This window comes from Pleurodeles waltl, chromosome 3_1, assembly GCF_031143425.1.
Source record: "Pleurodeles waltl isolate 20211129_DDA chromosome 3_1, aPleWal1.hap1.20221129, whole genome shotgun sequence".
Classification (NCBI taxonomy): domain Eukaryota; kingdom Metazoa; phylum Chordata; class Amphibia; order Caudata; family Salamandridae; genus Pleurodeles; species Pleurodeles waltl.
This window is the reverse complement of record NC_090440.1, coordinates 1,934,980,088-1,935,008,056: the sequence shown is the minus strand read 5'-3', so window position 1 is coordinate 1,935,008,056 and position 27,969 is coordinate 1,934,980,088. Positions and strand designations below refer to the sequence as shown.

The following is a 27,969-nucleotide window of genomic DNA, read 5'->3' as shown; positions in this document are numbered from 1 at the left end:
GCACTCTCACCACTGATACTGCTAGCTGGTCTCTGCAACGTTATGCTCTGGTCAAGGGTTGTGAGGGTGTGCGAGGGTCAGAGTCTTCATGTGAAATAGAAGGGTGTGTAGAAGGGTCTATGCGCTACTTACTACAGCTGCTTGCATGCAGGTGCTTATGTGGAGTGTTAGTGTGCCTTGCATCACCTGACTGCCGAGTGTGTTGGTGGGCACCCACCCTGCTGGTATGCTTGCATGCAGATGTGTGTGCGGTGCAGCTGCTACTTTGGTACATTTGGTCTCCCTGATGCCCAGTTTCCCTTGGCTTAAGGCTGCCCAGCATTGCCCACTCTGCTCACCTGTAGTTGCTTCACCTGCCCGCTCCATCGGCAGCCCTCCTCGCTGTGGATGCAGCGGATGGTCAGACTCAGCACCTGGGCTTCCAAATCTGGATCCGGGTAAATCTGATGAAACAAGAGATGAAAACATGAGGTGGCTATCTGCTGTCTGAGGAGATGTCAACATTCAGAGCAGATGAGCAATACGAGCTGATGTCAGCATTCAGACTTGGAGACAGGCGAAGACAGCTGCAGTAAGACATGGAAAACAGGTGCAGGCGTGATGGTGGGTAGGGAAGGATATTAATTCGACATGGGAAGGAGGAGACAACAACAGAGATTGGACATAAGCAGTAAAATATGGTGTATATCTGAAAAGGCACCAGGGCACAGGCATACAAAACTGAAGAGGCCAGAATGAGACATGGGAAAGTGGAGCATCTGTGGTCAGGCATCGAAAGTAGGGGCAGACGTTAATGGAAGTCCATTGTAAATAGAACCATTCTTCATTGCTCTGACAAGGGAAAGGTGTGAGCTATTAAATGAGGTACAATGGAAGATTTTGGGGGTCAGTCATGGGAAATCAGAATCAATTAATACAAAATAGGGGACCACGTAATGACGTGGGGTGACAAATCTTCGCAGTGCCTTTTAAAGACAACAAGGTAAGCTGTAAACCAATGTAATCCGTGAGTGCATAATGAAATTAAAGGTACATATCTCCTTTCAATTATTTACATATTCTGAAAGTATTAATAAACAAACAGCTAGTTTAATAATTCACAATGTTTGTTGGAGGAGTGATCTCTAACTCCAGAAAGCCTGCAGGATCATTTAGAGGCCGTCACTCAACTGGTCAAAAAGAAGTCTCTGGTGCAAAATGAGTTTGTGTTGGGTGTCCAAGACGCTTTTGTTTTTGGCCTGTCAGATAGTCAATAGATCAGGCACCAAACAAACACTCAGCAAAGTGCATGCACGCTCGAGTATTACCCTTAAATGTTTCCTTCATATGTTTTGTATCTTACATTTCGGGTTTGGAAGAAAAACAATTATAGATATATATATTTTTTAAATTGTTTTGTTTATAGAAAGGTTTTGCGTATGCTTTCTATTTTCAAGTTGAAGGCTTCCAGAGTGTGGCGTTTGGGGATGACAGCAAAGGCACAGTTGTGACATAGAGCACCAACAAGGACGAGAGATTGTTTTCAGTCACTGCAAAGAAGTAAGTGGTTCTTTGGGGGGAAGGGCCTAATGCAAAGGAGGTCAGGGCTCACAGTGGTACATGGGGATGAGAATCCATCAAGGATCTATCACGCCAGGGTGATTTCAAGGAGAAGGCTGATGGTCTGTGGCTTTCAGCAGAACTGCTTTATTAAGTATTCATACAGCATAGTTCTGATATCTGGGAAGGCTGCCCAGGGCCAATCACAGGCCAGCATCCGAAAGCTGGACGAATGATCATCAAGAGACACACGATATTGATGGAAAAAGGAACCAAAAAGGAAAGCCAATCACCGGATAACAAGATGTGCCTGGGAGATTCTTCGACCTAGCAGGGGCATTCTCTGCCGCTCCCCCCCCCCCCCCCCCCCCCAAATAGAGCAAAGGGGTATGTTGTTCTGGGAGCTTCATGTTGCATTAACAGAAGATAATGGGCGTGGCTTACAAGGTGCACAAAGGAAGTTTCAGCACCTGCTTTTTAATCCTCCAAATTGCTTTCTTTAAGAGGCCCTCACCTTCCCTTTGTGTTACCCGGGCTTAAGGGGTAGCGGGGTCAGAGTGGAGAGGACCGACAGGCAGGAAGTGTGACAAGTTATTCTAGCAGCAGGAGGCAGCATAGATGGCCAGGGGCGGCGCTTCACATGGGCAGGAACCCAGTAACAGCTCGACAATTCGACAGGTAGAGTTCCAGCAGGGGTGCAATTCTTTTAATAACTTTTAATTCTTTAATACCTCTGCATCTTAATAATAATGGGGGGTTGGTGAACAGTCAGAGGGGGGTTCTGGCGCCCTAGGACATTTGGGCGACTGGTACGGTCCAGGCGACTGCACACGAGTTGGGCTAGTTGGGTAGGGCGGGGGCGTCAATAACGCGTCTTTTCCACAACTAATAAGTGTCGCTGGTCTGTGCTGTCACCTATGGCCCAAACAAGCGCAGGGAGATAGCAAGGACTGCTGCTCTGTATTTCCACTTCACGGCCTGGGCGCAGGCGCGCGGCGCCGGAGGCCAGCGGGAGGTATTCGCGGTAGCAGGCAGTAGGCGGGCCCTCTGCCCCGTGGCCGCCCCGCTGTGGTCGCACGCTGTCACTGAGTTGCACAAAGCCAACCAGTATGCGTGCAAGTTTTTTTTCGAAGCGGCAAGTTACCGTGTGCCTGGTGTGTGTGACTCATGTGAAGGGCAACACAGCAAGTGGAAAGCCTGAACAGGAGCCCCGCTCGCGGCCAAGTGTCCTTGTTTACCTTTAAACCTAGCACAGGTGACAACTCCAGGTGGAAACAAAACAACTGATTGGCTGGCACAAACAGCAATCTTTCCGCCTATTGGACAACCCTGGGTTTGGCGAAGCGGGCGGTTCAGATCTAATCAGTAGCCCGACTGGATTCCAGCTTCTTCTGCATTCAGGTCAGAGTTTTATCGCGGCATCATCTGACTCGGTGCCTGCAATTCGTGATCCTGGGCTCGTCATTTCACCGTCCCTCGCATCCCTTAAATATGTAAACCAGGGAAGAACTGAGAAGGGGGCTGTACACCAGTGTATAAAAAGCTGTACATTTACTCGAACAAGGGGGCTGTTGTTAGAACATAAGGCAAGGCTTTCAGTACTCCGATAAATCGAGCTAACTTTGGGAACCGAGCGAGACCCGCAATCCCCCAGATTTGCCCAGGAGAATTACGGTTTAATGGTAAAATTTCACGCTCCAGAATACACCGAAAAAAGAAGAACCCACAAGGTGAGCCTCACACTGCAGATACTCAGGTGAGCGAGGGCACGGGCCATAAATGGTACCAAGTGAGACCGTCAGGCCCTCGGGTACTTCTAGAGGTGTGGGCACAAAGTGAGTGCCTCGCGTCCCGGGGGGAGGCACAGAATGGCATCCTGAACCTGTCTGTGACAGGTAAAGGGGCAAAGCGGGGGTCGTTAAAGGCCCATTCACAAACAAAAAACACCAGGACAGTGAGTACAGTAGGGACACAGAGTGCCATTAACACAGGCGAGTGAGGGGACCACGCAAGACCACCCCTCCTCCACATCAGATACATCTACAACAGGGAGAACACAACACGAAACCCTCTAAACCCGGGTGCATCTACAACAATGAGGGACCAAGAATGTTGCCTCATATTCTAGGGATACCCAGAATAGTGAGCGCACCAGGTGAGACCTGGTGGGGGACATAGGGTGACCCTCACAGCCTAGATACTACTATGGCAAGGTCGGCATGGCACCTCTCAAAACCAAAAGAAGCGTAACATGGACAGGCTGGATATATCACATTCCAGAGACAACCAGGAAACCGAGACTTCAATAAAGTCTTTCTTCCACTGTGCACGTGCATACACACGCACGCGCGCGCGCTCGCGCCCACCCCAAACACAGTGACAAAACAGGATGCTGGAAGAGGCGGCAAGGCGCGCATAGAAATAGAGAGGGGCTGGTGAGGCGGCTGGAGGGTTCGGGGGGCTGAATATTGAATTCTTCTCTACTGAGCACAATCTGTGCAGTTAGAGGGCGGGGGCTCCTCAGAATATACGGATATTGACCCCATAAAACGTCGAGCAGCAGGCAGGTGCTGATAGCTGCTGCGGACTGTACCCCACATACCCCGAGCACAATGTGCAGCGAGCTGCTGCAGACTGTGCGATACCGGGGTGTGTCAGTGGCACAATTCCCGAACAAAAGTCCTCATCTCAGCACTGGCCCTTGTGGCTGGACCGGTTCCTGGTATAAAAGGCCTTTAATCCCTAGCTGCATCCAGAAAACACAGGTCTCCCTCAGAGGGTATCAATGTCACCTAGAAATGGAGCAAAGCCACAGCCAAGGGGAACAGATGCCCGGGCGCTACCTGTGGCACAGGCGAGGCACTGATCCCCTTGACAAGGGCAGGGACTATTACACAAACTTTCGTTCCAGAGCCAGACATTGAGGGTTCAATATATACCTCATGATGGGCACTAACGCACCAGAGGCATAAAACGACCAAAGGCAGAGAATGGATCAGTGTGTCGTCAGTGCCAAGCCCTAGGTGTGTGTACTGTGCCCCAGCACAGAACCACCCTTGTGAACTCCGCCCTGTCATGTGCCTTAAACACAGTGTCACCAACAATACGCTTTTGGTTGTGGCCAGTGCCCTAAAAATGAGGCGCCATCAGTATCCAACCCTAATGTGCCCACTGTGTTCTTTGCCCTCAACGCTATGCTTCCTGGTTCCAATGTAGGTTTCCGCCAATGCATGACCTCGGAGATAAACGGCGACCTAGATTATACTGCCATCAACCCGTGTACCTCCACTGGTCATTTGCCCCTACAGTGAGCCCCCTCTGAAAGAAAGGGACTTCTCCCATTAGCCACGAAAGACGGTTAAAAAAACTACCGATTCCATGCCCAGGGCTTTCCTGATCATGCCCCAACACCCCTCGGGGGTTGGCAGGCGAGGGCCTAGTTTTCCTGCGTGTCACTACATGCCGGAGCCAGGACAGAAGGGGCTTTGTTGGCCTGGCAGCGGCGGTTCTCACTATCGCACAAAGACCCCTTGGAAGTCGGTTTGCATGGGCACTGGGCCTCCCTGGCAGGCCTGCATTAGAACAGATACCCACTTGATGACTGGTCAGAGGCAGGGGGCATACAAGACTGCTTTTTATGGTCTATCAAACAAGCCTGTCATTTTGGGTCAGGGCTGAAAGTAGTTACTGGTCTCTTGTAAGGCAATGCTGGCTCTTAATGAACACACAACGCACCCAGAAACAAACAAAAAACAAAAACAACGAAACAGAAGAACGGGCACACCTACCTTGGCATAATCCAGGGGCAACTGGTCCTCTGGGCATTTAAAAACACCTTCACTGAAAGAGAAAACGAGAGCTGTCACCATCTGCTGTGGGGCATAAACTAATGCAGATACAAGCTATGTATCACATGAAAGCATCTTGGACTACAAACCCCACAGCGCTGCACAACTGAATCCCAAACTTCCACCACCCACCCAGGAAACCAGTTATCTTGCAACAGTAACAGAAGCCTCTTAAACTAGATGTACCATTAGGCATTTTAGCTATTGTCGACAGACCACACCACCCGCAAAAACATGTAGAGAGCATCTGCTGCCGGTACACGCGAGGGACTACCTAAAGGTAACTGTCCATTGCGGGCACTCATGTGATCAATACAGGGCCAATGCGCTTCACGGATAGTAGTTACAAGGTGCCACTGAATTTGCATCCTTCTAGCTCCCTACGAGGCGATGATAGCCCATTGAAGGCTTATAAACCATACCCATGGGTTGAAACAGATGTACCTAGGTCCACGAACTACAGGTGTCCAATCCCAGGCACAACCACCACACATACTATGAGTCATCTGTTTTTGCCGAGGGGATGGTCATTCCAGGACATCTATATACTCCATGTCATGCTGCTTTATCAAACACTCAAATATCCCACGCCCGATTGTACCCAATGCAGGCATCATGATAAATAACCATAGCATATCGGCCCTGATAAACTGACCTAAGACAAAACTGCTGCAGAACTGATCTACCAGTCAGTGTCCTATTCCAACCCACTGCAAATACCCACTCTATAGCCACTGCACTGGCAGACTGTGAAGATACAGCCATATTCTAAAAAGATCTGCTAATGAGCAATGATGACCACCGGAGGGCTCCAACACAGTCGGACACCGTAGAACCCGACTCGCTATATAACCTGACCTCCACCCCTCACTGTCCGGATAATGCTAGTAAGGAGGACTATATCAGTTCATCGGAGTAGATCTCCAACAACCTCCCTCTTCCATCATTCATGGCGAGCCTATAAAAACTGCAGTGGTTGACCCTAATAGAGCAACCAATACAGAAAATAATAAATGCAACCACCACCCAGGGACCTGTAGAACAAACGATTACCGCCAACATGCTTCACACCATGAATTGTGTGTGTACAGCTCACTCTATGTTCACCTCAATGTTTAGCACTATGTACTATAACACAAAAACTACACTTTGGTTGTCATCACTCACAACATGGAAGCAGTTCGCACATAGGCTTAATACTACGACAGCACTCTCCCAAGCGCACACTCTCCACGCTATAGCATGCTATCCATGTGAGAAAGCGCTTCAAGGACCCGACACAGGGCTAGTAAAGCTATATAAATAGTACAATACACTATGGCTTTGCAGAGTCACCACACTGCGCTCCTTGAACTCACCAGTAGCCTCTCCCTTACCTACTCACACCCTAAAGCTTTCATCACCCTACATAGAAAATAATAAAGCCTACCCACGCCACTGGCTTCCTGTCATTCCACATTTGGGATGGCAAAAAATATATATTTATTATGGGCTCCACTGGCTTCTATCAGCCCCTTTTCACTTCACTGTGGTCTCTGAAACGTATTTCTTAATAGGAGACAGCAAACCTACGTCACCTACCTCCATAGGGCGTAAATATCACAAAAAGGCTGCTGGGAGCCCCTAAAAACAGCTCCCACCCGTGCATGCCCGGTCCACTCTCACCCTGCAGAACATTGTTACCACAACCAACACTCCTATGCTGAATTATAGAGATAATCTCCAACCCCCCCATGCCCAACCACCACTGAGGCCTTCTTCAACGTCCTCCTCTTGATCTTCAAAAAACACCATCACAACCTTTTCAAGAAACTCCTATAAGAACACTCCTGGGATACGATCCTAGCCTCTAATTCACTCACCCACTGTCTACTTACCATCAACCAGCATCCCCCCAACCATTGCTTAATTCACATTAGGCTATATACTTTTGCCAACATGCTCCACTATAACGCCATGCCTCCAAAGATAGGATCTGGGCACTTCAATCTCCAAGTACCCGACCTGCACACACAGTAAATGTACTTTCAATGTCACTATCCTATCTCATCTTCACACCCTCCGCCCCACACAACAGCCCTGGATCACACGTACTATTCATGCCCTCAAGAGACAACTGCATTCAAATTTATGAAGCTGCCATCAAAACCGGACGGCCAAATTCACAACTTTCTTAGCAATTGCTCAAAAGATGGGAGCTCAGAAACTTAAGAAAAGAGATGCTTATGAATAATACAGACAGTCCACATGGGAGGAAGAAAAAACGCTGGTCTCTTAAATAAAGACTATTCTCATCAGAGAAGTTCTCGCTATGCTCTGCTCACTCCCCTGTCAGGGTAGTCTCAAAGCAGATGGCCTTATTTACTAACTGTAAGGAACTATACAGATAAAATATTTAAGATGAAAACACACGAGGCAGAGTCAATATATCCGAGTGTGTGAAATGCATGCTTGCTGTGCACTAGGTAAGGAAGGCACAGAGCATCATCCTTCATACCGTTCCATGCAACAACTCAAATTAGCTTCACATTTGACGTTCCTTCCGAATTTTGAGCAAGAATCTTGCCCATGAGAAAACACTTTGCACCCTTTTAAAAGCCTACACCCACTATGTCCAATTTCAAGGTAACCTCTACCACCCTCGTCCACTATTTTGACTTGTACAGTCCAGCCTCTGATCCCCTAAGTTTGCAGCCAACCAGTCCTTTGCGCCCTCCGACGGCTCCTCCCCTATGACTGCTAAACAACTATCTTCTGACATACCTGGCTCTCATTGCTGACTCCATACCACTTGGTGTACCCAAAGAAATGCCCTGGAAACTCTATTGTTTACCCTCTATGCCACCTCCCATAGCTTTGCGCTAAGACACTCACCTAGGTATTTACAGCCTTCAAAGGAACCATCTCTCCATATCTTTCCAACTGGTGACACAACACGCCCCGTCAACGCACCCTGAAATCGCATCTACCTACAGTGGTTAGCCAGACAATGTGATGCAGACAAGCTCTGTCTAAAAAGAGCACATCTCCAGTCATCCCCTCTCCTCAGGAGTGTCTTTGAAATGGATGATACTAATTTGCTGCAGTGGCACCCTTTTTAAACTAGGTAATGCAACTTTGAAAAGATGACCCACCTGATTAGCCCCTTACCTTTAGTGCCACGTTAAACGTACAGCCCATCAGTGCTAAGAGCCTCCATTTTTAATGAAACAGGTCTCATTCTCCAGCTTAAATTCCCCAGAAAGCCAAGAATGATTATCACTGTCTCCTAAGATCCCTTCCAAACCAGTGTGTGGATCTCAATGCAGGGGGCCTGGACAAAGAAGACTACCTAGGAGGCTGGCTAGAGAGGGGACAAGTTTTACCAGTTTAATAATGAAAAACATGGCACATTGTGTGGTGTTTCTAAACCTCTAAGCATGGGGTCTGAACTTTATTCCAGAGCCCGGTCAGTAGGGAGCACCTAGAATTACAGAGACTGCCTGTTCTCCTGCTGTACTGGAATTCATGATAAAGGGACTCGTTTTCTCAGTTAACACTCCATTAGGTTCCTTAACTACAGTGGTTGCTGTGAATGTGCAGTCAAGGTTTACTTGGATGAGATATGAAAGCTGGCGAAAACGCAAAAGAAACAGGGGTACTGGAAATACGCTTTGACACAGGACTATTTAATGAGAAAGGGTTGACTAAATTATCCTTCAAAGAAAAGGCAAACTATTTTATATAGTAATTCACTAAAACAAATTACATGTTACATTCTGTGTCACTATCACATTTTTTACATTGTAAGACACATGGATAGAAAAGTGACCCTAATGTTTACCTGGGAACACAAGAAGCTCATTATAACATCAACCTTTCGAACTCAAAATCCTTACAATTGAAGCATTTAGACAGAGATACAAGATGTTTGTGATGCATATTTGCGTGAAAAGTGACACAAAACATTTTCTTGTCAAAGATGGAATCAGCCTTTCAACCCTATTTGAATTACACTTAACCTTGTAAGGTTAGTTCCTGCTGCATCCATCAACTGGTGATAGTAACATCAACCAGGCAAAACAGTCACTTATGTAAAGCGATGAATACAGCAATAAACAGTTAAAAGACAACCAGCTAACGCTTGCAAAATATCTAGTGAAGGGTAGCACCCGATGTTAAGAGCTACTAGTGAAGGTTTTGGGGAGGGGGTGAATGAAGGGTAGAACTCGGTGGTGTACAACAAGCAGGTACACCAAACAAAAGTTTTAACTTATTTGCACTTACCTACTCAGATCTCCACTAAGGGACGGTGGGTAGCTGTACCTTGGGGCAAATCTGGTTTTGAGGAAACTGGCATATTTGTTTCTGGTGGGCAAAGAGGTTTTCCTCGTGCTGGGGACCTTTAGTCTACTGAGAAGTACCTCAGTTGGGCATTTCAGGACACAGTCGAGGCCGCCATTTTCCAGCCCGGTTCCAGCTGAGGAGTGGAAGGGCAGAGAAGAGACTGCATAGTTTCAACGTCGAGGACGCAGTGCTCAAGACTATTCAGATCTTCGACTGCAGTTCTTTTTGCAGAGACCTCAAGTTTTGTTACGCCACTGGTTCAATTCTAGGGAGCGGGGCCTAGGTACAGATCTCCCAAGCAGCAGGAGTCTTATTCTAGATTTTACCTGGGCACAGTGTCGATTAACAGGGCTTTTAGGGGCTTTTTTCATAGACATAATGGTTTGGACGTGCAGAATGCTAAAAAGCCCCACGTCGGACAGCTCAGTAACAACTCTTAAATGATCACTCAAGATGATAATGGCTCCGGAGTAAAGCCGGTCACAGCCAATACTAACTCTCTAGTGCAGAGTCACAATAGCGCAATCATGCATCCCTTCAAGAGGGATGCAATCTTTGCGTTAATGCAATTGTAACACACATTCTTGGTGTGGTCCTAGTCGAGATTATACAAAGGCCACCTTGAGTGAGCAGCCAACCATCGCTTTGAGGCCCGCTGGCCATGACCTGCACCTAGCCCCAGGCTAGTTCCTGTGGTCAGAGACCACCGGTGAAAAAAATGAAACGAGTGAAAATGAACAGGGGTTGGAGATATGACGGGACAGCTGCAACACACATTTCGTACTTGTGGCTGGTTTACTGCCCAAGATCATAACTCTGCAGCCAAATCCAGTTTTAGACCCGTTTAGATCTTTTAGTGGTTTTATTGCCAGCACAGTGCTTCTTTCATGCAAACGTCTTGTGGTGTTTTTTGTACTTCATTTGAGTCTTTTTTTAGTTACTAACTCCTGCGGCAAGAACATGAAACACCGTCACAGGGATCTCCAAACAGTGTTCGCCTCTTGCATTCACTGTGCGCCCTGGAAGGAGGTATACACTTGAAGGAGTGCTCCTTAGTTTCTGGTGGCTGAAACTGGAGAATGTGCAAGGTCTTCACACGGCTGTGCAGAGCGCTGACTTTCACGCACAGTTATGCGAGGCCTCCCAGTACAACCCAAACACAGCTCGGTCATTACTGTCTAGGTCACTCAAAGCACACAGACACCTCCTGCAGCGGTGCGGGCCCATCCCTTCATGCACACCACTTCACACTAGCAGTCACCTCCTGCTGTGTTGCGCCTAGCGCCTCGTTCACAAGCTCACGTCACGCTAGTAACCTCCTCCAGCAGTCCGAGACCTTGGTGCCCATGCTTACGCCAGACTCGTCACCTCCCCCACGGCTGCCAGGCCTAGCTCCGCGTTCACGCGGCCGCGTCACAACACTTGCCTCCTGCGGTGCGAGTCCTACTTAGCTCCAGTGCTTTAAATGGCCCGGTACTGTCCGGTACGGAGTATCAACACTTTTTTTTGTGAGGGAGAGTACCTGCACTTCAAGAAAAACGTAATCCTTTTAATTGGAGAGTACCTGCACTTCTCAGAATTAAGCAGGTACTCATCTCTATTTTTCCATTTCAAGCACTGCCTAGCTCCTCGTTCGAATGGTCACGTCACACTCGTCACCTCCTTCATGGGCGGGAGGCCTAGCAGCCTTCGTGTGACACCAACATCAAAACTGGTCAGCGTTTGCGGCGGTGCGAGGCGTAGCCCCTGGTGAGCCACCAGTCACACCCGTCCTGCCCTCCAGTAGGGAGGCCTAGCTTTTCGTGCACGCGCTCACGTCACACTTGACACCACCTCCAGGAGAGCAAGGCCTAGATCCTCGTGCACACGCTCACGTCACATACCCACCTCACACTCCTCACCTCGTCCTGAGATGCGAGGCCTAGCTACTCGTACACATGGAAGAGCGCCCCCCCCAACATGGGGGGAGCGCGGCCCCTTAGGGATCGAGGACGCTGGGGCCGAGCCTCGCACTAGTTGTGCGCAGGCTGGCCATGGGCTTCCGCTCGCGCGTCTCGCGAGACGCGCGGGCGGAAGTTCGACGCTGGGAGAGCGTCGGAGGTCGGGGCAGCGCTGGACCGGTTTGGGCCGCCGCGCACTGGTGGGGGGGCATAAAAGCGCCCCCCACCCCAGAAGGCTTGGCCTTCTTACTTCGTGCGCGGCGGCCCAGGGACAGGCAGACCCATCAGCGATTCCCACCCACTCTCTCCTTATTATTAGGCTTGGAGGAAGGGCGCAGAAAGAGAGAATAAAGTAACCGGAAGCAACAGAGGGGACCCCAAGGGTGGGGCCCTGGTATAACAACAGAGATAGGATCCTGAAGTCCTGGACCAACCTGCGGATGGACACACCTGTTTGGGGGTAGGGAGCCCAGATCACTGGGGTGGTCACGGGGCTCATGCCCTGGTACACCCCTTGGTTGAGTGGTGTTTGGAGAGGGGGCGGAACCCTGAACAAGGGGGCAAGGAACAGAGGAAGCAGGGATACCGCCCCCCCTAAGGATACAGGTGACGATCAGTCCCTGTGTGGTCCAAAGGAGGTTCAGGACAGGAAGGGATCCTGTCAAAATCTATGGTTACAAAGTAGCGTCTATAACAGTTTATATATATTAAAGTTTGCAGTGAAATGTTTTTAGTTGAGTAATGTGCATATGATGACTTCCATAAATTGCGTTTATGAATGTTTATAAAAGTATATTTGAAAATAAATACTTCTTCCAACAAACAAAAATGTCTTGTCGGTTGGTGTATGACCGGTGTTGGGGTGAGGCCCCTATGGCGGCCTCCGAGTCCTATACACCCCTCACACTCCACACCTCGTCCTGCGGTGCGAGGCCTTGCTCACGCACAGCTTCGCGCCCACCCATGACCTCCCAACAGTGCAGGGCCTCATCTAGGCGCACACTTTTGCCTCACATTCATTATTCTCATCCTACAGCTGCTAAAGGGACTGGAGCAGAGGGAGGTGTGGGGAATACATCAACTGTATTACACAACACGCCGAGCGCTCCTATTTAATCACAGCTCTTTCAAGGACATTAATTGACGACAGAACATGGTGTCTGGTTCTTGCAACTGGCAGCCAAAGGCGGCCGTGCCCCAGGCTTGAAAGGGACTATTATCATCACTTCCGCGTGCCACAGGTGAATTCTGTCTCAGGACTACTGTAATGGGTGTTACCACCCAACTCAATCGTTCTGAAGATGGAAAGATAAGAAGGCGCCTCATGATTAAAACTGTAACCTTGTCACTGACTCTTACGTCCTCGACAGATGCACTTTGCCAAGTGTCTCAGATGGGAAATGGCTCACCCTGAATCTGCCAATCGTCTGCCTGATTTCTTACGACCGGGGAGACGGTGGAGAGGGAAATATTGCTGCTCTTAGCGCTTTTAGAGCCAGCTGCTGCCAAGTGTTACCGTCAGCAGCTGCCCGAGCTCGGTATCCGAAAGACAGAGGTCCCCCTTGTGCACTGCAGGGAGCTCTCCAACAGCTGGCGCACGAGCAGCTGCCCAATGCACGCAGAGGGTGGCAGGGCGGGCAACACACGCCAGGCCACACCGACCTATGAACAAATCTTGGGCCCAGGGCGGACAACACCCCTCCTTTTGAACTTACAAGCCCCCTACAACCCGACTGCGGTTTGAAAACAGGCACCATGCTGCTTAGGTCCAAACTACCCACCTCTGGCCAAGCGTGAAACGAGTAATTTGAAAAATACCAACTCTCCCCGTCCCCCCCAAAGTATGGTGTCAAAAGAATCCAGTCACTGCAAACAACGTTAGTACATAGCATGAAATAAATACATACCTTACATTCCCTATGAAGAGGTGTACTCTGTGTAAAGTCATTGTTTTTTATTTTGAATTTTCAGTCCATCCATCATTATTAGACTGATATATAATCTCCTTCCGCCCAAAGTAAGTGCTGCTGTCGCTTCTGAAGTGGCAAAGGTGCAACCTGCCTTCATAAACTACAGTATGCATGCTCACACCTGCCCTGGCACTGGCCATAATTAGTCACCTTTGACCTATGGAGCGCACCAATACTTCTCCTTCTGACCTGACAAGGACCGAACCAGGCATCGACCTAGCGCTGGATCAAGGGCCCTCTTTCTTTTGGCCGCTAAAACTCTGGACAAGTATGTATTCCATTGTGTACTCCTTGTGGCCAGTCAGAACCTCGGACATGAAGGGCTGCCCGTGACGGGCAGAACACCGGGGGTCGAATCTTTGTCGTCACTTATGAGCAACTGGAAAACCTTCTAGAAGCACAAGTAGACACAAAAACGTGTAACTTAAAGAAACTGCTCCTTGAACCACGCAGCAGCTGTGTCTTGAATAAACGTGGTAACAAGACGGTGCAGCAGTGCTCGCTTTACATTACAGCATTCCAATGGGGGGAAACATACAAAAATGGAAGTGGATAGTGTTTAGAAGATGCCAAATCCTTAAAAAAAAAAAAAAAGGCTACAGATGGCGATGGTCAGTAGACAACTGCTTAAACAAATAAGGTTAAAGATCCTCGCAAAATAGCACGTTTTACTCGAACTAACCGCTTTAGAGGGCTTCCATACAGATGCAGCTCATTCTTGGTGCCCGAATAACCAACCCATGTTGCCTTCTATGTTATCATACGGGAAGGAGAAAGCACGAGCTGACCCCGCAGGACTGTTTGAACCCGTACACAACAGATTACGCACACACACCGCTGCAGCACGCACATGAATCTACGGAGCTACATTCACATTTGACGGGCCAAAAGGAGCCGTGGGGCTCAGCCGGCAGAGCCCGCCCAGCCCCGGCAGAGAGCCAGGTCGGGGGATAAAACCTGAACTAGGTTACAGTCTCCCTGAGCAGCAGAGCCGCAGCTGCTCGGGGACAGGAGGGGGCGGGATCATAAATATGTCATAGGAGATGTGGGATGTATGTGTGCAGTACGTAGCGGCCCCGGGGGCTCTAGGCGCTTGAGCGCGCTCCGAACAGGCGAGAGGTGCCGCAACCGAAGCCCCTGGTGATATTAAGGGGTGAAGGGTGTCATACTGCCCTCAACGGGGCGTCTCTGAGGGTCTTCATAAGCTTCACACACGGGGTGGTCTGTGCCTGACGGACTCTGTGGAAGGCAGCCTTTACAAAGACTTTCAAAGGGTGGTATGTGGTTATATAGGCTTCACAAAGAATGAGGGGTGCCTATGTGGCTGTAAAGTGGTGCGGGCGCTTTGTGCCCTTTTGGCAGTCTGCCCGTGCTCCTACAGGAAGTGGGCCGCTTTATAAATGGTGATACGGTGGTCTGTGTCCCGATTTGCTCGGAGGACAGAGGGGTTGGTTACAAAGAGAAGGAATGGAAAGTGATAAGGGGCCCCAAACTCCTGGCGTGCTATCACTCCGAGGAGAGAAGTGCCCCGGAGAGGCTCAGTGGCATCAGCACAGGTCCAGCGGCACAGGGGCCACTTTCTACAGACGCCTCCCGTAGAATCCAACTGGTGACGAGTAAGAGGGCAGCATAACCCGACAGCGCTCACACAGCGAGTCAGTGGGGAGCCCGGGATTGAAACTCAACAACTCAACCTGGGGCCAAAACTGGGATTTAAGATGCCAAGGAAACAAAGCCACAGGTGGGATTAAATACACACAATGCCAGTCCACTCATTGTTTAGGCGCAGAGGTATTTCATAGGTAGAGAGCAGGTGTTCGGAGAGTCATATCTCAGGCAGGAAGGGCAGCTTCACTGCGATCAGTGTGGTCTTTACTCAGATACCAGGCTGGGGGGTGGCATCAGCTGAAGTCCCTCGCAGAAGGCCTCCCTTTTCTCGAAACAACTTATTTCACTGAACCCTGGCCACAAGAACAATAATCAGAGCTGGGACTAAGATTCCAGGCTCCACCTGCTGCTTTATGGGCCTACCAGGAAATGCTGGGCAGATTCTTCTCTATTCGCTCCGGACTCCCACCTGCACCACCCGGGGCCTTCGATGCACAGGAAATGCCATACGCATTATATAGTAATTGGATTTGTACAACGCCTACTACCCCGGCGAGGCGTTGATGTGCTTCATGGCGAGTAAAATGCTACCCCGAACCCAACAGTCTCGCCTCCTTGGGCTTTGGACTCCCTCCTATCCCCCACCATACCTGACCCACAGGATGCCTTTGATGTGCAGGAATTGGTATATGCCAGGCATGTAGCTAGTACGTGCAAAATACATTCTCATTACGCCGGTGCAATTAGCAGAATTTCGCGTTACTTTCGTACCGCGAAATTCCTTGCTATATGCTGTTGGGGCGAACTGTCTAATTACGCGCTATTCACGGTAAAACAAATTACCATATATAAACAGAAAGAGCACAAACGACAGAGCAAGATTTGGATTGTTTTTGTGTGCTTTTTTACTAGCTCAATATGCATTCTCTCATCCAAAAAGGACATTTCGCGCTGAAATGCAGCCTCAAATGCCACTTTTGCATTTCATGCATACTTGTGATTTCGCGAACACTTCGTGTGATTACACCATCTAAAACTACGCAAATTACACACACCATAAACTCGCCTTCCTATGGCCCTGCCTCGCTTCCGCACCTCGCGAGGCATTCCCTGCACAGGAAATGCCTTGTACCAGGCATTCATAGAGCAGATTTCTCTCGGTGGTTTCCGGCCTCGCCCCGGTACGCCTCGGGAATGCCATATGCCAGGCATGTAGAGAGTAAACTCGCCTCTATGGTTTCCGGCCTTGCTCCCTCACCCCGAGCATTGCTTCGGAAATACTTGCATGTCCTGGTCGAAAGAACTGTGGTTCTAGCCTTCCCTCGTCCATTGTGTATCCCCTGGAGAAGCGATCTGTGCGTCTGGCACACTCTCCCCAAAACAAGACCCGCCCTTGGTCCCAGACCCACTGGACGTAGGGGTGGCCACTCCAGCTCCTGCCTCGCCCCTTCCTACCCTCGCAAACTCCTTCCACGGCAGCGCACAGCTCACATCCCCAGTTCACTCGGACTTCTCTCTAGCTGCCCGGATCAGCTCTACATGTCAAGAAACATGCCAGTGATTAACGCAGCCCGTGAGCTGTGTGCTGCAAGCTTTCGAGTCCGACCCCCTTAACGCAGCCTTTCATCGTTCAAGGGATGATAAAATGAGTAACGCGGACTGCCAATAAACCATAATTTATGAGCCAAGAGAAATCAGTACGAGGCTCAGACTCCGGAGGTGGTCCACATGAACGTATTCCATTTGCCCTGTGACTAAACCAACGCACACCGGCCCTTCCCCTGGTTCCGTGGGTCTTGCCATGCATAGGTGCGCAGGCAGATGTCGACACTGTTCAGAAGTTTGTTCAATAACCCAGAGATAACGAGAGGTAGGAGACAGGAAGAGAACCGCAGCGGGGAGCAGACAGGAGGCCCCCTGCACAGGGGAGGACGCCCACCCCCTGCTGATAAGGGCCCACTAAGTCAATATTGTCCAAAACGGCAGCAGTGAAAGCAAACAGAGACAGAATGCAACGTCAACCACCCCGTGGAGGGGCGGGGCGGGGGAGGGCAGGATCAAGGCCACTTCCTGAGGCTTTGGAGCAAACAGTAACCCCTTCCCCCTTCCACCGAGCCGAGCCCCTCCCACACAGGTCACCCGTGCCGCCCCTCTGACCACCTGCATCCAGGATCAAGCCTGGGCAAAGTTCAAACAGTTCAGTTCATCTCCAGTGAAGAGGGCCCATCACAGGGGACACTCGAGACATCACGGCGGGACAACACGTGTCAGGCAAGCGATGAAACGCGTCACAGGGAAGTTAAAGCTTCACAGAGAAGGGACAGCGGCCTGGCAGGATGACTAGACCGCCCACCCGCGGGCTAGAACAATGCTCGATTCACCTTCCTGGCATACAGCAGAACCAACAGTCGCACATGGCTGGCACAGGGCAAAAAAATACACAAAGGAGTGACACAAAACGGACTTTCTCGCACCTGGCACATAACACACAATTCTTTCAGCTGCTGGCGCAAAGTACAACCAGAACACCCTGCCGAGGCACCGAGCACGCGCCACCTCCACCTCCTGGCACAGTGTTTGCTCGCCCCCCACCCCTGCCTTGGCAGGAGCTGCACCCTTCTTTCTCTGGGCACGAGCGGGCCCCCTCCGCTCTCCTGGCAAGACACCACAGCCGTCTCCCTGTCGACGGTACCCTCAACCTTTGGTTAAAAGCACCCCCCCCATTGTTACTCTCTGTAGAGGCGCCGCGATGCCATAATCATGGCACAGTGTGAGCTACACTGGCGCCAGTTAAATACAACAAAAACACGGTGGGGTCACCAGAGGCAGCAAAGAACTCGAGGGTATCCGTCTGTTTTACCTGACTGCTCAATCAAGTGCGTGTGGAGGGTCTGGGTAGGGGAAAGAGCACCCCCTAACGCCCACCCTCCCCCCTAGTCACAAGCACTCTCGCATCTCCTTCCTCTTTGAATGATGGACCACGGGCAACCGACCTCCGCACTGGAAGCTAGAAGACCCCTCGGTCATCAATGCTGGAGAATCACAAAAGTAATTCTCCCTCTCCAGGCTTGCGAGGTACAAGCACCCCTTGGCCCTTCCGGCCTGGGAAGGATGGAGGTACACACGCACCACTCGGCCTTTCCAGGCTGGTGAGATACAAGTACCTCTCGGCCTCTCCAGGCTGGCGAGGGAAGAGTAAACATACACCGCCCCTCCAGGCTAGAGAGGTACAAGCACGCCTTGGCTTTTCATAGCTGGGAAGGGATAGAGGTACACAAGCACCACTCGGCCCTTCTAGGCTGGTGAGGTGCCAGCACCTCTTGACCCTTCCAGGCTAGCGAGGAACAAGCACCTCTCGGCCCTTCCAGGCTGGCAAGGGAAGGAGGAAACATGCAATGCCCTTCCAGGCTACCAAGGTGCAAGCCCCACTTGGTCCTTCCTGGCTGGGAAGGGATGGAGGGACACAAGCACCACTCAGCCCTTCCAGGCTGGTGAGGTACAGGTCTCTCTCGGCCTCAGCTCTCCAGGCTCGTGGGATACCAGCACCTACCAGCCCTTCCTGGTCAGAGGGGGTACATGGAGGACCCATCCACCGTTACTCAGCAGAAGGCTACAAATACCCCAGGTATCTTCATGGATGGAGCACTACGAGTACTTCCCAGCTCTTTCTGCATATCTAAGTTTACATCTCTGAACTCAGGAGATTCCAGCACTTCCCTCCCACAAGGTACCAAGGCTCCCATTGGTTGATCTTAGATGCTCAATGCCAGGAAGCCCTTCTCATTCGCACAAACAGCAGGAACCCCTGGCAGACCCTACCACCATACTCGGGAGTGCAGTTCTACAGCTGTGGGAAGGAACCATCTGACCCATGCAGGAGCCCTGGAAAAGATTCCAACTAGTCAAAAATGCAAGATGGAATTTTTGAACCCTAAAAACAAACCCATGGTGAGGAACAGCGCCGGCTGGAATGTGCTCTGAAGATCAGAAATGTGTCATAAAAACCCAGCATAACTGCCACTCGCTGAGACGGCAGGCTATGTCAGCAAGAAAAGACGAACCCCTTACCATGTAGGTAATTTTGGAACTGCACATTAAACAGAAAGCAACAGTCGTGAGAAATGAGGCTCGGGCGTAGGGGGAAGAGAGAAGAATGGACAGTTTCATATAATGAGCATTTCCTGTGGAGGGAACATGAGGTCAGAGATGGCATCTGCTCCAAGTGGATGTCTGCCAGGCATGTAAAACCATTACCATGAGCTCAAGTCGCTTACAAAAAATCCTACCACAAAAAGTCCAGCCACACTAGACTCTTAAGGAACACTGAAGTCAACATGTTGTCCTAGCATTACCACTTCATCTTCAAAACCATTCTTTTCAAGAAGTACAACCATTTAGTAGGCTCGCGAGGTGACTTTTGCATTTGCAGGTGGTCTTCAGGCCGTGCCAGTGCTATGTCAATATACTATGTGCAGGGGGGCTGCACCTGCTATAAAAAATGGCAGAGCCGGACATACCCTGCTTGGGGATGATTAATGAATGAGATCAAAGCCAAGGCTTTAGTCATCTCTCTGGCGACACAGAATTCCACAATCTGTTATGCAACACTGTTAACACAGCTCCGATGACATGGGATCTGTGCCACTTGGAGAATCATTTGTGCCCAAATACCAACGGTAGAAGTGCTCCATTACCAGTGCCAAAAGGGAAGGTACACCATCTCAATTGGGCTGTGACTACAGTGCCACCAGAGCTCGACGTCAGAATATTGTCCCAGAGGCAACGTGGTAACCTCTCTTGGGTGTGTCGTTACCCAACAACAGCAACAAGCCTCCTACACGACAGAACAATCATCAATTAACATTGAAAAAAAATATAAAATCCAGGCTACTCCTTCCTGGAAGTCTAAGATTTGTGTCCCGCAGTGGAAGGCTTGAAGCACGAACCAACATCTTCTGCTCAGAGTGATCTAATAAAACACACTACAGAATGTTTGTCTAGAAAATACACAGAAATAAGATTAACAATTCTGAAATCCTACCAGAAACGGGCATATCATACAAACCCCAGATTAGAAAAAAGATTTTAGCTTGCTTTTCACAACTTAAATTTGTTCCCCATCACAAACCGAAAAACTGATCAGCTAGAATCTACCAATTCTGCAACCTGGGCTTACTCAACTACCCCACTCACATACTACAGTTCATAGAAAACGTGGCTGTCCGGCTTCTGCTGGGCTTCCCCCAAAATACTTCTCATCAGAAAGTTTACTGGCTTCCAGTCGCTATAAGGATTAGATATAACGTCTCTGTGTGTGCCACAAGCACTTCGTGATGCTGGCACACCGGTCATTCAAACTCAGTTCACGATATACATTTCCTCTCATTTTTTGACGGCCAACAAGCACTTTATGATGCCACTGTCGAAACGCACCGCACAGGGAGGAAGCTCCTTCTGCTACATTCAAACTATGGCTTGATCTTCCCTATTATCTTTGTTTTGTTGTCAGAGAGGATTCCTTCTCCAAACTAGTTAAGGTGTAGGTCTTCCTCAACTGGTTAAGCAGGGCTGGTTCCTCCCACGAATCTCCCAAGGGCAGGTAACTACCATCTTCTCGGTGACCATAGCAATTGATGGGAGAATATAACAAGAATAAATAATCGGAGATCAATCAATCCCACAAGAAAACAGACAACAGTGAAGTGACCAATCAAATAGCCTCGGAAATCACTCCAGGACACCATCAGATCGTTTTTGGCCTGGGGATGGTAGATTTCTCCCCCCTGGTCTAGATTCGGGCTAGGACAGAGCACATAGAGGGAGATTGCATCTGAGCTTAGTTCAGCAGTCGCTGAGATTACAGTGCATATTGTGGGCGCTTAAGAGTTCAGAAAATTGGTTTTGGTTGGTCTGCGTGGGAGTCTTGTTAAGCAATAAAACAATTGGTCTGAGGGCCAGGAAGGCAGTTGGAGTTAGCAGAGGCGTGGACCTTTCTCTTCGCAGGGGGATTTTCAAGTCAGTAGTCTGTTTTTGGCTTGACGAACTCTACTTCAAATAATAACAAAGAAACAGTTTACGTGCACTTTTGTATCTCTAAATGTGTGTTGCTCTTTTTGAGGTATGGCTTGACAGCACAATTGTTTGCAAGACAGTGTTACCGATTACGTTAATGTAAAGTGGGCTTTGTCTCGTCAGAGGAATATCTCTCTCTCTCTTATGTCATGCTTTTGGCTGTTTGGTGTAGTGTACCACTTCCAACGGAGTGTTTGCATTGAAAGGGCGGCTCAGCGTCTCCTTCCTCTCCCATCAATGTCACTAGGACCCACCCAGACTATCTCTGTTACCCGTTTTGTCGGAGGGGAAGGGGAACTGATTAGGTCTGGTGTCCCTGCAGAGGACTCCATAGACAGCTGCAGAGGGGCAGATGCGCCCAGGGGCAGGCGCGCGCCCGAGAGGAGCTACACAGATACAAAGAAAACTCAGGTGGCGGGAGTGACCGCGAGAAAGAACTGCGAGACCTTGGTGTCCGGGAAACCCGAGAAGTTAATAACATGTCACTCACAGAACTGGTTAGGATGGGAAATGCCTGTGCTTATAACCCGAAAACCTTACTCCACTGAGCTCACCCCTCTCCCAATACCAGTCACCCTCTCGTGGTGTAATCAAACATAAACCTTTCTACCCTTTCCACAAATGATCTTCCATGTCCCCAGTCACCCGGCACACCGTTGGCACGGCAGCCGCATCAACAACCCCTGCCCGTTCCTGGGCACACATCACCATCCTCCAGGGCCCGCAGACGCTGCCCCTCGCTGGGCCGCGAATACCGCCCGATCTTTCCTAGCTCCGGCTTTCCCTCCCCAGCCTGTTCTCCGCACCTTTCTGGACCGTGTCACCGGTGACAGCCCCAGCCCAGTCTCTATAGCGACGGAGAAAACAATAGCGCCTGGAGGCACGGCCCGGTAGCCAAGAAAAGCTCAGTCGTGGCGAAGGGAGGGGTTCAGGAAACCAGAAGGAAGCGGTGCCCTAGCAACTGCGGGCAGAAAAAGAGTGCCCGCTTCTTATCCATGGGAAGGGACGACTCACTTGTAACCACCACCGAACCGGAAAAACGTAGGCCCCGCTGTGAAAAGGGGCGTAGTATGAGGAGTCAGGTAAACGCCACTACTGGGGGAAGGCGCTGGGGAATCCCAAAAAACCCAGCTCCACAATGACATACTTCTGCAGTAAAGCTACACCAATCTTGCCCTGCATAGGCACCACCTCACCCCACACACACCCGATGCCTGCCTCATCCCCACACACACTCACAACCACAGCTTACCTCACTCCACACACACTCAGTCTACTATACCCAGTGCACCCTATGCTTACCTTACCAGATATAGGTTCTACAACACTTCCTCTGCGCACCCCCAGTTTAAATGTTTTGATTTGATTGGAAACATATAGAGCGCTAAATAGTGTTACTTTTACGGGTAATTCGACGAACAAAGTGTCCTGGAGTTGGAATGAGAAAAGAAAACTATAGCTTCAGAAAGTAGAGAGCCCCCAACATTCCCTATCTGGGTGGAGAGAAGGCTAGGTATGTCTTGTGTTTCTTTCTGAAACTCTAGGTGATGTTCTGAGCACAATTTTAAGGGAAGAGAACTCCACAGTTTGGCTGTGATCACGGCCAAGAGGCGCCCAACCCAGTCTAGCCTTCCTGAATTCAAGGACTATGATATTAAAAAAATATCGTGAACTTATGTCTCTTGCGAGTTGGTACCATGAGAACATCATTGCCATGCAGGATGATTGCGTCTGACTGCAAAAGTTATTAGGCAGAGACACGGTGCCTTAAATTGACACATTTCTTGGCCTGCGAGCCAGTGTAATTTGTCCAGTTCATTTGAGATGGGCATGAATTTTTTCCAGCAGAAGCTGTAGTCTTTGCAAAATGTATTTTGGTAAGCCACTGTAGAGAGATTTACAATACTCAATCCTAGAGAAGATCTAGCCTTCAATGATGACACTTCAGAACCCACCCAAATACCTAAGTTGCGCACCTGCAGTGAAAAGGTCAGTAAAGCACTGAAAGAAGTTGGCCTCAGTTTTTGAGACTAGTCAGACATTGATCCAAATACCACAATGTAGATTTTCCCATGGTTCGGAATGGGAGAATTTACCTTCATCCAGGCTGATATTTCTGACAAACAGTTTCTAAAGTTACTGGCCATTTCTGCAGGGTTGACATCTAGCGTGATGATCTTTTGTGTATCTCTGGCATGGGAGTAGAAAGTAACCGCAAACGATTCAATAAGGTTGGCCAAAGAGCCAAAGATTGAAAAGACCTGAAGAGATTGAAAGGATTGAATCCTGTGGGACTTCAGTAGAAGTTTTCTTAGCAAAGGATCTAAAATTGTTCATGGCTACAGCTCAAGTTCCGAAAGTAAGGGGGCAAACCAGGTGAGCACAGTTCCCCCTGAGCCAACTGCTTTGAGTCTTTGCGATAGGGAGGAGTGGCATAGGGTGTCAAAAGAAGTTGACAGATATAACCGTATCAGTGCTCCTACTGTTCTGCTATGCAGGGTATCCCTAAAGTCTTGGACTGCTTTTGCTACAACTGTTTCTGTGACATGTCCCTTGCAGAAGCCTGATTGGGCTTAGTGTAAAAAAAAAGTTGAACTTCCTCTCCAACAGGACCAGAAGGGAGGCCTCCGCCTGCTTGAATGACAAGTTTGCACTAGTGACTCTAACCAGGAAGTAAGGAGGTCTCCAATTGGTCACACAAAAGGCAGACGGATTTAAGGAGGTCTCCAATTGTTCACACAACTGGCAGTCACGCCAACAGAACTGCATTCAAGATCTCAAACTGGTTGGGGGAGAGGCAGGCGGCACTGCAGTCACTTAAACAGGGATTGCAAGCGCTCCAAGCACAGGGCCCAATGGGGGCCTTCATAATCTGAGCTATGGCACGAGAGAATAAGGTTTCAGTCACAGGAGTGCCAGGGCAGGCAGCCCCAAATACCCACGTCCGCTGCCACTACCAGCTTGGCTGTCGGGCACGCAGTGGCCAGGGTCCCCGAGCGTGAACATACAGCGCATAAATTGACAGACTACGGATGGTGCTTTTCAAGAGCACTATGCCCACGCTTTCAATTCTGCTGTTCGAGATATACAAAATAAATTAGCTCATTCCTGGGAGACACCTTGTACTGCTTCACCTGGAACCTAACATGAATCCAGTCATCCATCTTAGCCTGGAGAATGAGAGTCCCGAGTGAGGGTCTAATGTCCACATCAGAAGGGTACGCCAAACTTTAATGAACTAGGGTGCAGTGGGAGTTTGAGCTAGAGCAAAGTCCTTCATAATTTTACTGGATCGCACAGCAATTGGCTCAATCTATTTACATGCTACCAACTCACAGGAATACACCGTTATGTGTTTCAATCCATTCTTCGATCTGATTTGGATTGAAATTCATGAATTCCATAAATCCTATTATTCATTCTTCACAACAAGTATGGCAGAAAGCACATAAGCTTACAAACACTCATCCTCATTTCCCTTATGAAGCTCCATTATGGGATAATGCTGACATTGTATGTAAGGAATCTGAACTCTTTTGGCCTCTTTGGATTAAACATAAAACACGCTGGATATCAGATGTATTTTTGCCATCTTATTTTATCGAGCCATTTCCCAGCTTACAACAGGAATTTGATTTGCCTTCATCTCTCCTTCACAGATACATTCAACTTTGCTCCAAGTACGACAAAAAGTCCTGACATAACATCTCACTCTCCAATTGCACAATATATTCATACTTGGAAGCATTTCCAGCGTACAGTCTCTGATCTCTACGTCATTCTTATTGATTCTTCATTTTCTATTGAAACTTCCCATAATTTAAAATCATTGTGGTCCACACGTTTGAATGTGGATTTTGAAGATGAGGAATGGGATGCTATCCTAGATAGCTGCAATAAAGAGCTAAAGGACTCTCCCCTTAAATTACAATAATTTCAAAATACTACATCATTGCCATTGGCCCCCATCTAAGTTATATTTAGCTGACAAAGTCCTGACTCACTTTGTTGGAGTTGTGGGACTTCAGGTTGTGATATTGTTCATATATAGTGGGGATGTCCCAACATTCATACCTTTTGGCTTCAGACTGAAAACACCCTTTTTTTATTTTTATAAATGTCTCTCTTACAAACCATTTGTCACTTTTACATGATACGTCAGTATTGCCACCCATGTCCGCTCATTCCTTTAAGTGGCTCTCTACGGCTCTTAGTTTAGCAAAAATTATCATTCTACATTTCTAGAGGTCCAAAGTTATTCCGAAACTTCATTCTTGGCTTGAAGATATGTTCGATGTGGCTAATTTTGAGAAAATGATTTATAAACTGAATAATTCGGTCCACTTCAACCATGTATGGGGTCCTTTAATAGATTCACGATCAACGTGGGTAGAGTTTACACTCTTGATGTCCATGGGTTTACACTAGGGATTTTAGTCTTGAAGGTATACATTTCTTTCTTTTTACATTTCTTATTCTTATTGTATTATTCACTTTAGCAATGTTTGAAACCGTGATTATGGTACTACATTTTGTTTCTTGCTCTTTGATGTCTTTTTCTTTCTCCATTTTCTTCATCTTGTATTTTATTGCATATTTTACTCATTTCCATAATGTTTTTTTACTGTTTTTGGACTGATTTGTGAAAGTTATTCAATGTTTATGTACTTTAAAAAAATAAAAAATAAAATAACGAATTGTGACCAAAATAAACAAGCATTTGCAATGCAAAGGGTCTTGCATTTCTCCGAGTTAGAGCTATTAGCAGTTGTAAACTCCCAACCGGACTTTTCTTGTCTCATTAAATGGAAAAAAAACGAGCACTGCTAAAAAATGGAAATGGAAATAGAAACGGTCTCAGGGTCGATTTCATGCAAAGCACTCTACTTCTGCCCAGCAAGATCGCGCTGTAAAAAAAAAAAAAAAGAAAAAAAGAAAAAAAAAAAAAGTAGTCCACAAACGGGACGAAAAACAGCGAGCCTCGTATGTTTTCAGTACTTGGTCGCTGCGCTCGAGGAGGGCTAATCACCAGAAAAGGCATGACACGCATGCCTTCCGCTAAGGAAAGCAAGCAGGTTTTAAAAGGCAAACCCATGAACCAATGAAAGACACGGACGTGACATGGGTAGGGCTCTCAGCCCTTTTCTAACTACTACAGCGTCTCGCAAGCGATACGCATGCGCTAGCGCATGCCATGCAGGCTCTACCCTAAAAAAGGAACAGTCACCTGGACAAGACCTCCTTCCGCCCTCCTCCACGCCGAGGCTTGAGGGGGCTGTTCTGTGACTTCCGAGTCCACCTATCCACTCACAATCACTAACTGGAGCCCGGTAAGAGTCAAAGGTCATCACACAACCTCCTTCAGCCAAAAGAAACTTTTTTAAAATTTAAAAAAAGTTTCGCTTTGTTTCAGAAAGTAACAACAAATGATTCAATCTAAGCACTCTTTGGCAAAAGTCAGGAGGAATTATTTTTTTTACATCAAACAACAGCACACCCAGGAATAAAACACTTTTAAAATGGAAGGGTATTTAAAATGTTTCCGCGGTTTGAAGCCTCAAAGTATGCGTACCCTTGCCTGGTAGTCCCCTTCGTTCCTTGCCTCCCCCGGAAGCCTCTTACAGCTGGGATTGGTTGCTCTCTCCCATTTTGTTTCAGGCTTGAAACAGGCCTCAGGTGAGTTAAACGTGCCAGCTCCCAGAACTATTGATTTACAACTGTGTTAGATCCATGCTTTCGGGCTACACTAGAAACCAAGACACACAGGACGGGCTTGCATGTCCGGAAAAACAACACCCAGGACAGTGGAGGTCAGGCGGCACACCCAGGAGACAGTTTATAATGGAAACACTATCAGTCACAAGCATCAGAAGCCTCACTCTCGACCACACCACACGGCTTATCAGACGAGGCGCCCAGGAGAGTAATGCGGACCTGCAGGTCAGGGTGATGCTCTCTTGAGTGACATCAGTATGCAGGTCACTCCCAAACCGGAGAAGAGAGCCGGAGGACACGGACCCTAGCGGAGAGAGGAGCAGAGTCAGTCTTCGCTGGAGAGGTGCAGGCAGAACTGTTGTAGATACAAAGGAGCTTCAGTACTCATCCAGACACAGGTTCACAGGAGAGGTGCCAGGAGAGCTTCAGTACCCATCCAGAGACAGCTTCACGGGAGAGCTTCAGTACCCATCCAGACACAGGTTCACGGGAGAGCTGCCAGGAGAGCTTCAGTACTCATCCAGACACAGGTTCACGGGAGAGCTTCAGTACCCATCCAGACACAGGTTCACGGGAGAGCTGCCAGGAGAGCTTCAGTACTCATCCAGACACAGGTTCACGGGAGAGCTTCAGTACCCATCCAGACACAGGTTCACGGGAGAGCTGCCAGGAGAGCTTCAGTACTCATTCAGACACAGGTTCACGGGAGAGCTTCGGTACCCATCCAGACACAGGTTCACGGGAGAGGTGCCAGGAGAGCTTCAGTACCCATCCAGAGACAGGTTCACGGGAGAGCTGCCAGGAGAGCTTCAGTACTCATTCAGACACAGGTTCACGGGGAGCTTCAGTACCCATCCAGACACAGGTTCACGGGAGAGCTGCCAGGAGAGCTTCAGTACCCATCCAGACACAGGTTCACGGGAGAGCTGCCAGGAGAGCTTCAGTACTCAT

At 48.9% G+C, this 27,969-nt stretch overlaps 1 protein-coding gene across 2 annotated transcripts in view; it reads right to left on the bottom strand.

Moving 5' to 3' along the window:
* The window catches only part of TRAF4 (TNF receptor associated factor 4), a 54,271-nt gene that overhangs the window by 8,183 nt on the left and 18,119 nt on the right, over positions 1-27,969 (bottom strand). Inside the window, exons 1-3 of one of the 2 annotated variants that reach the window (XM_069226203.1) lie at positions 16,287-16,447; positions 5,328-5,379; positions 339-443 (exon numbers count right to left, since the gene is read on the bottom strand). In XM_069226203.1, the coding sequence (XP_069082304.1) occupies positions 339-443; positions 5,328-5,379; positions 16,287-16,432 (303 nt within the window). In that variant the 5' untranslated portion in view covers positions 16,433-16,447. Of the gene's footprint in view, positions 1-338; positions 444-5,327; positions 5,380-16,286; positions 16,448-27,969 lie in introns of those variants that run through there. The other variant, XM_069226205.1, reaches the window with a different exon arrangement.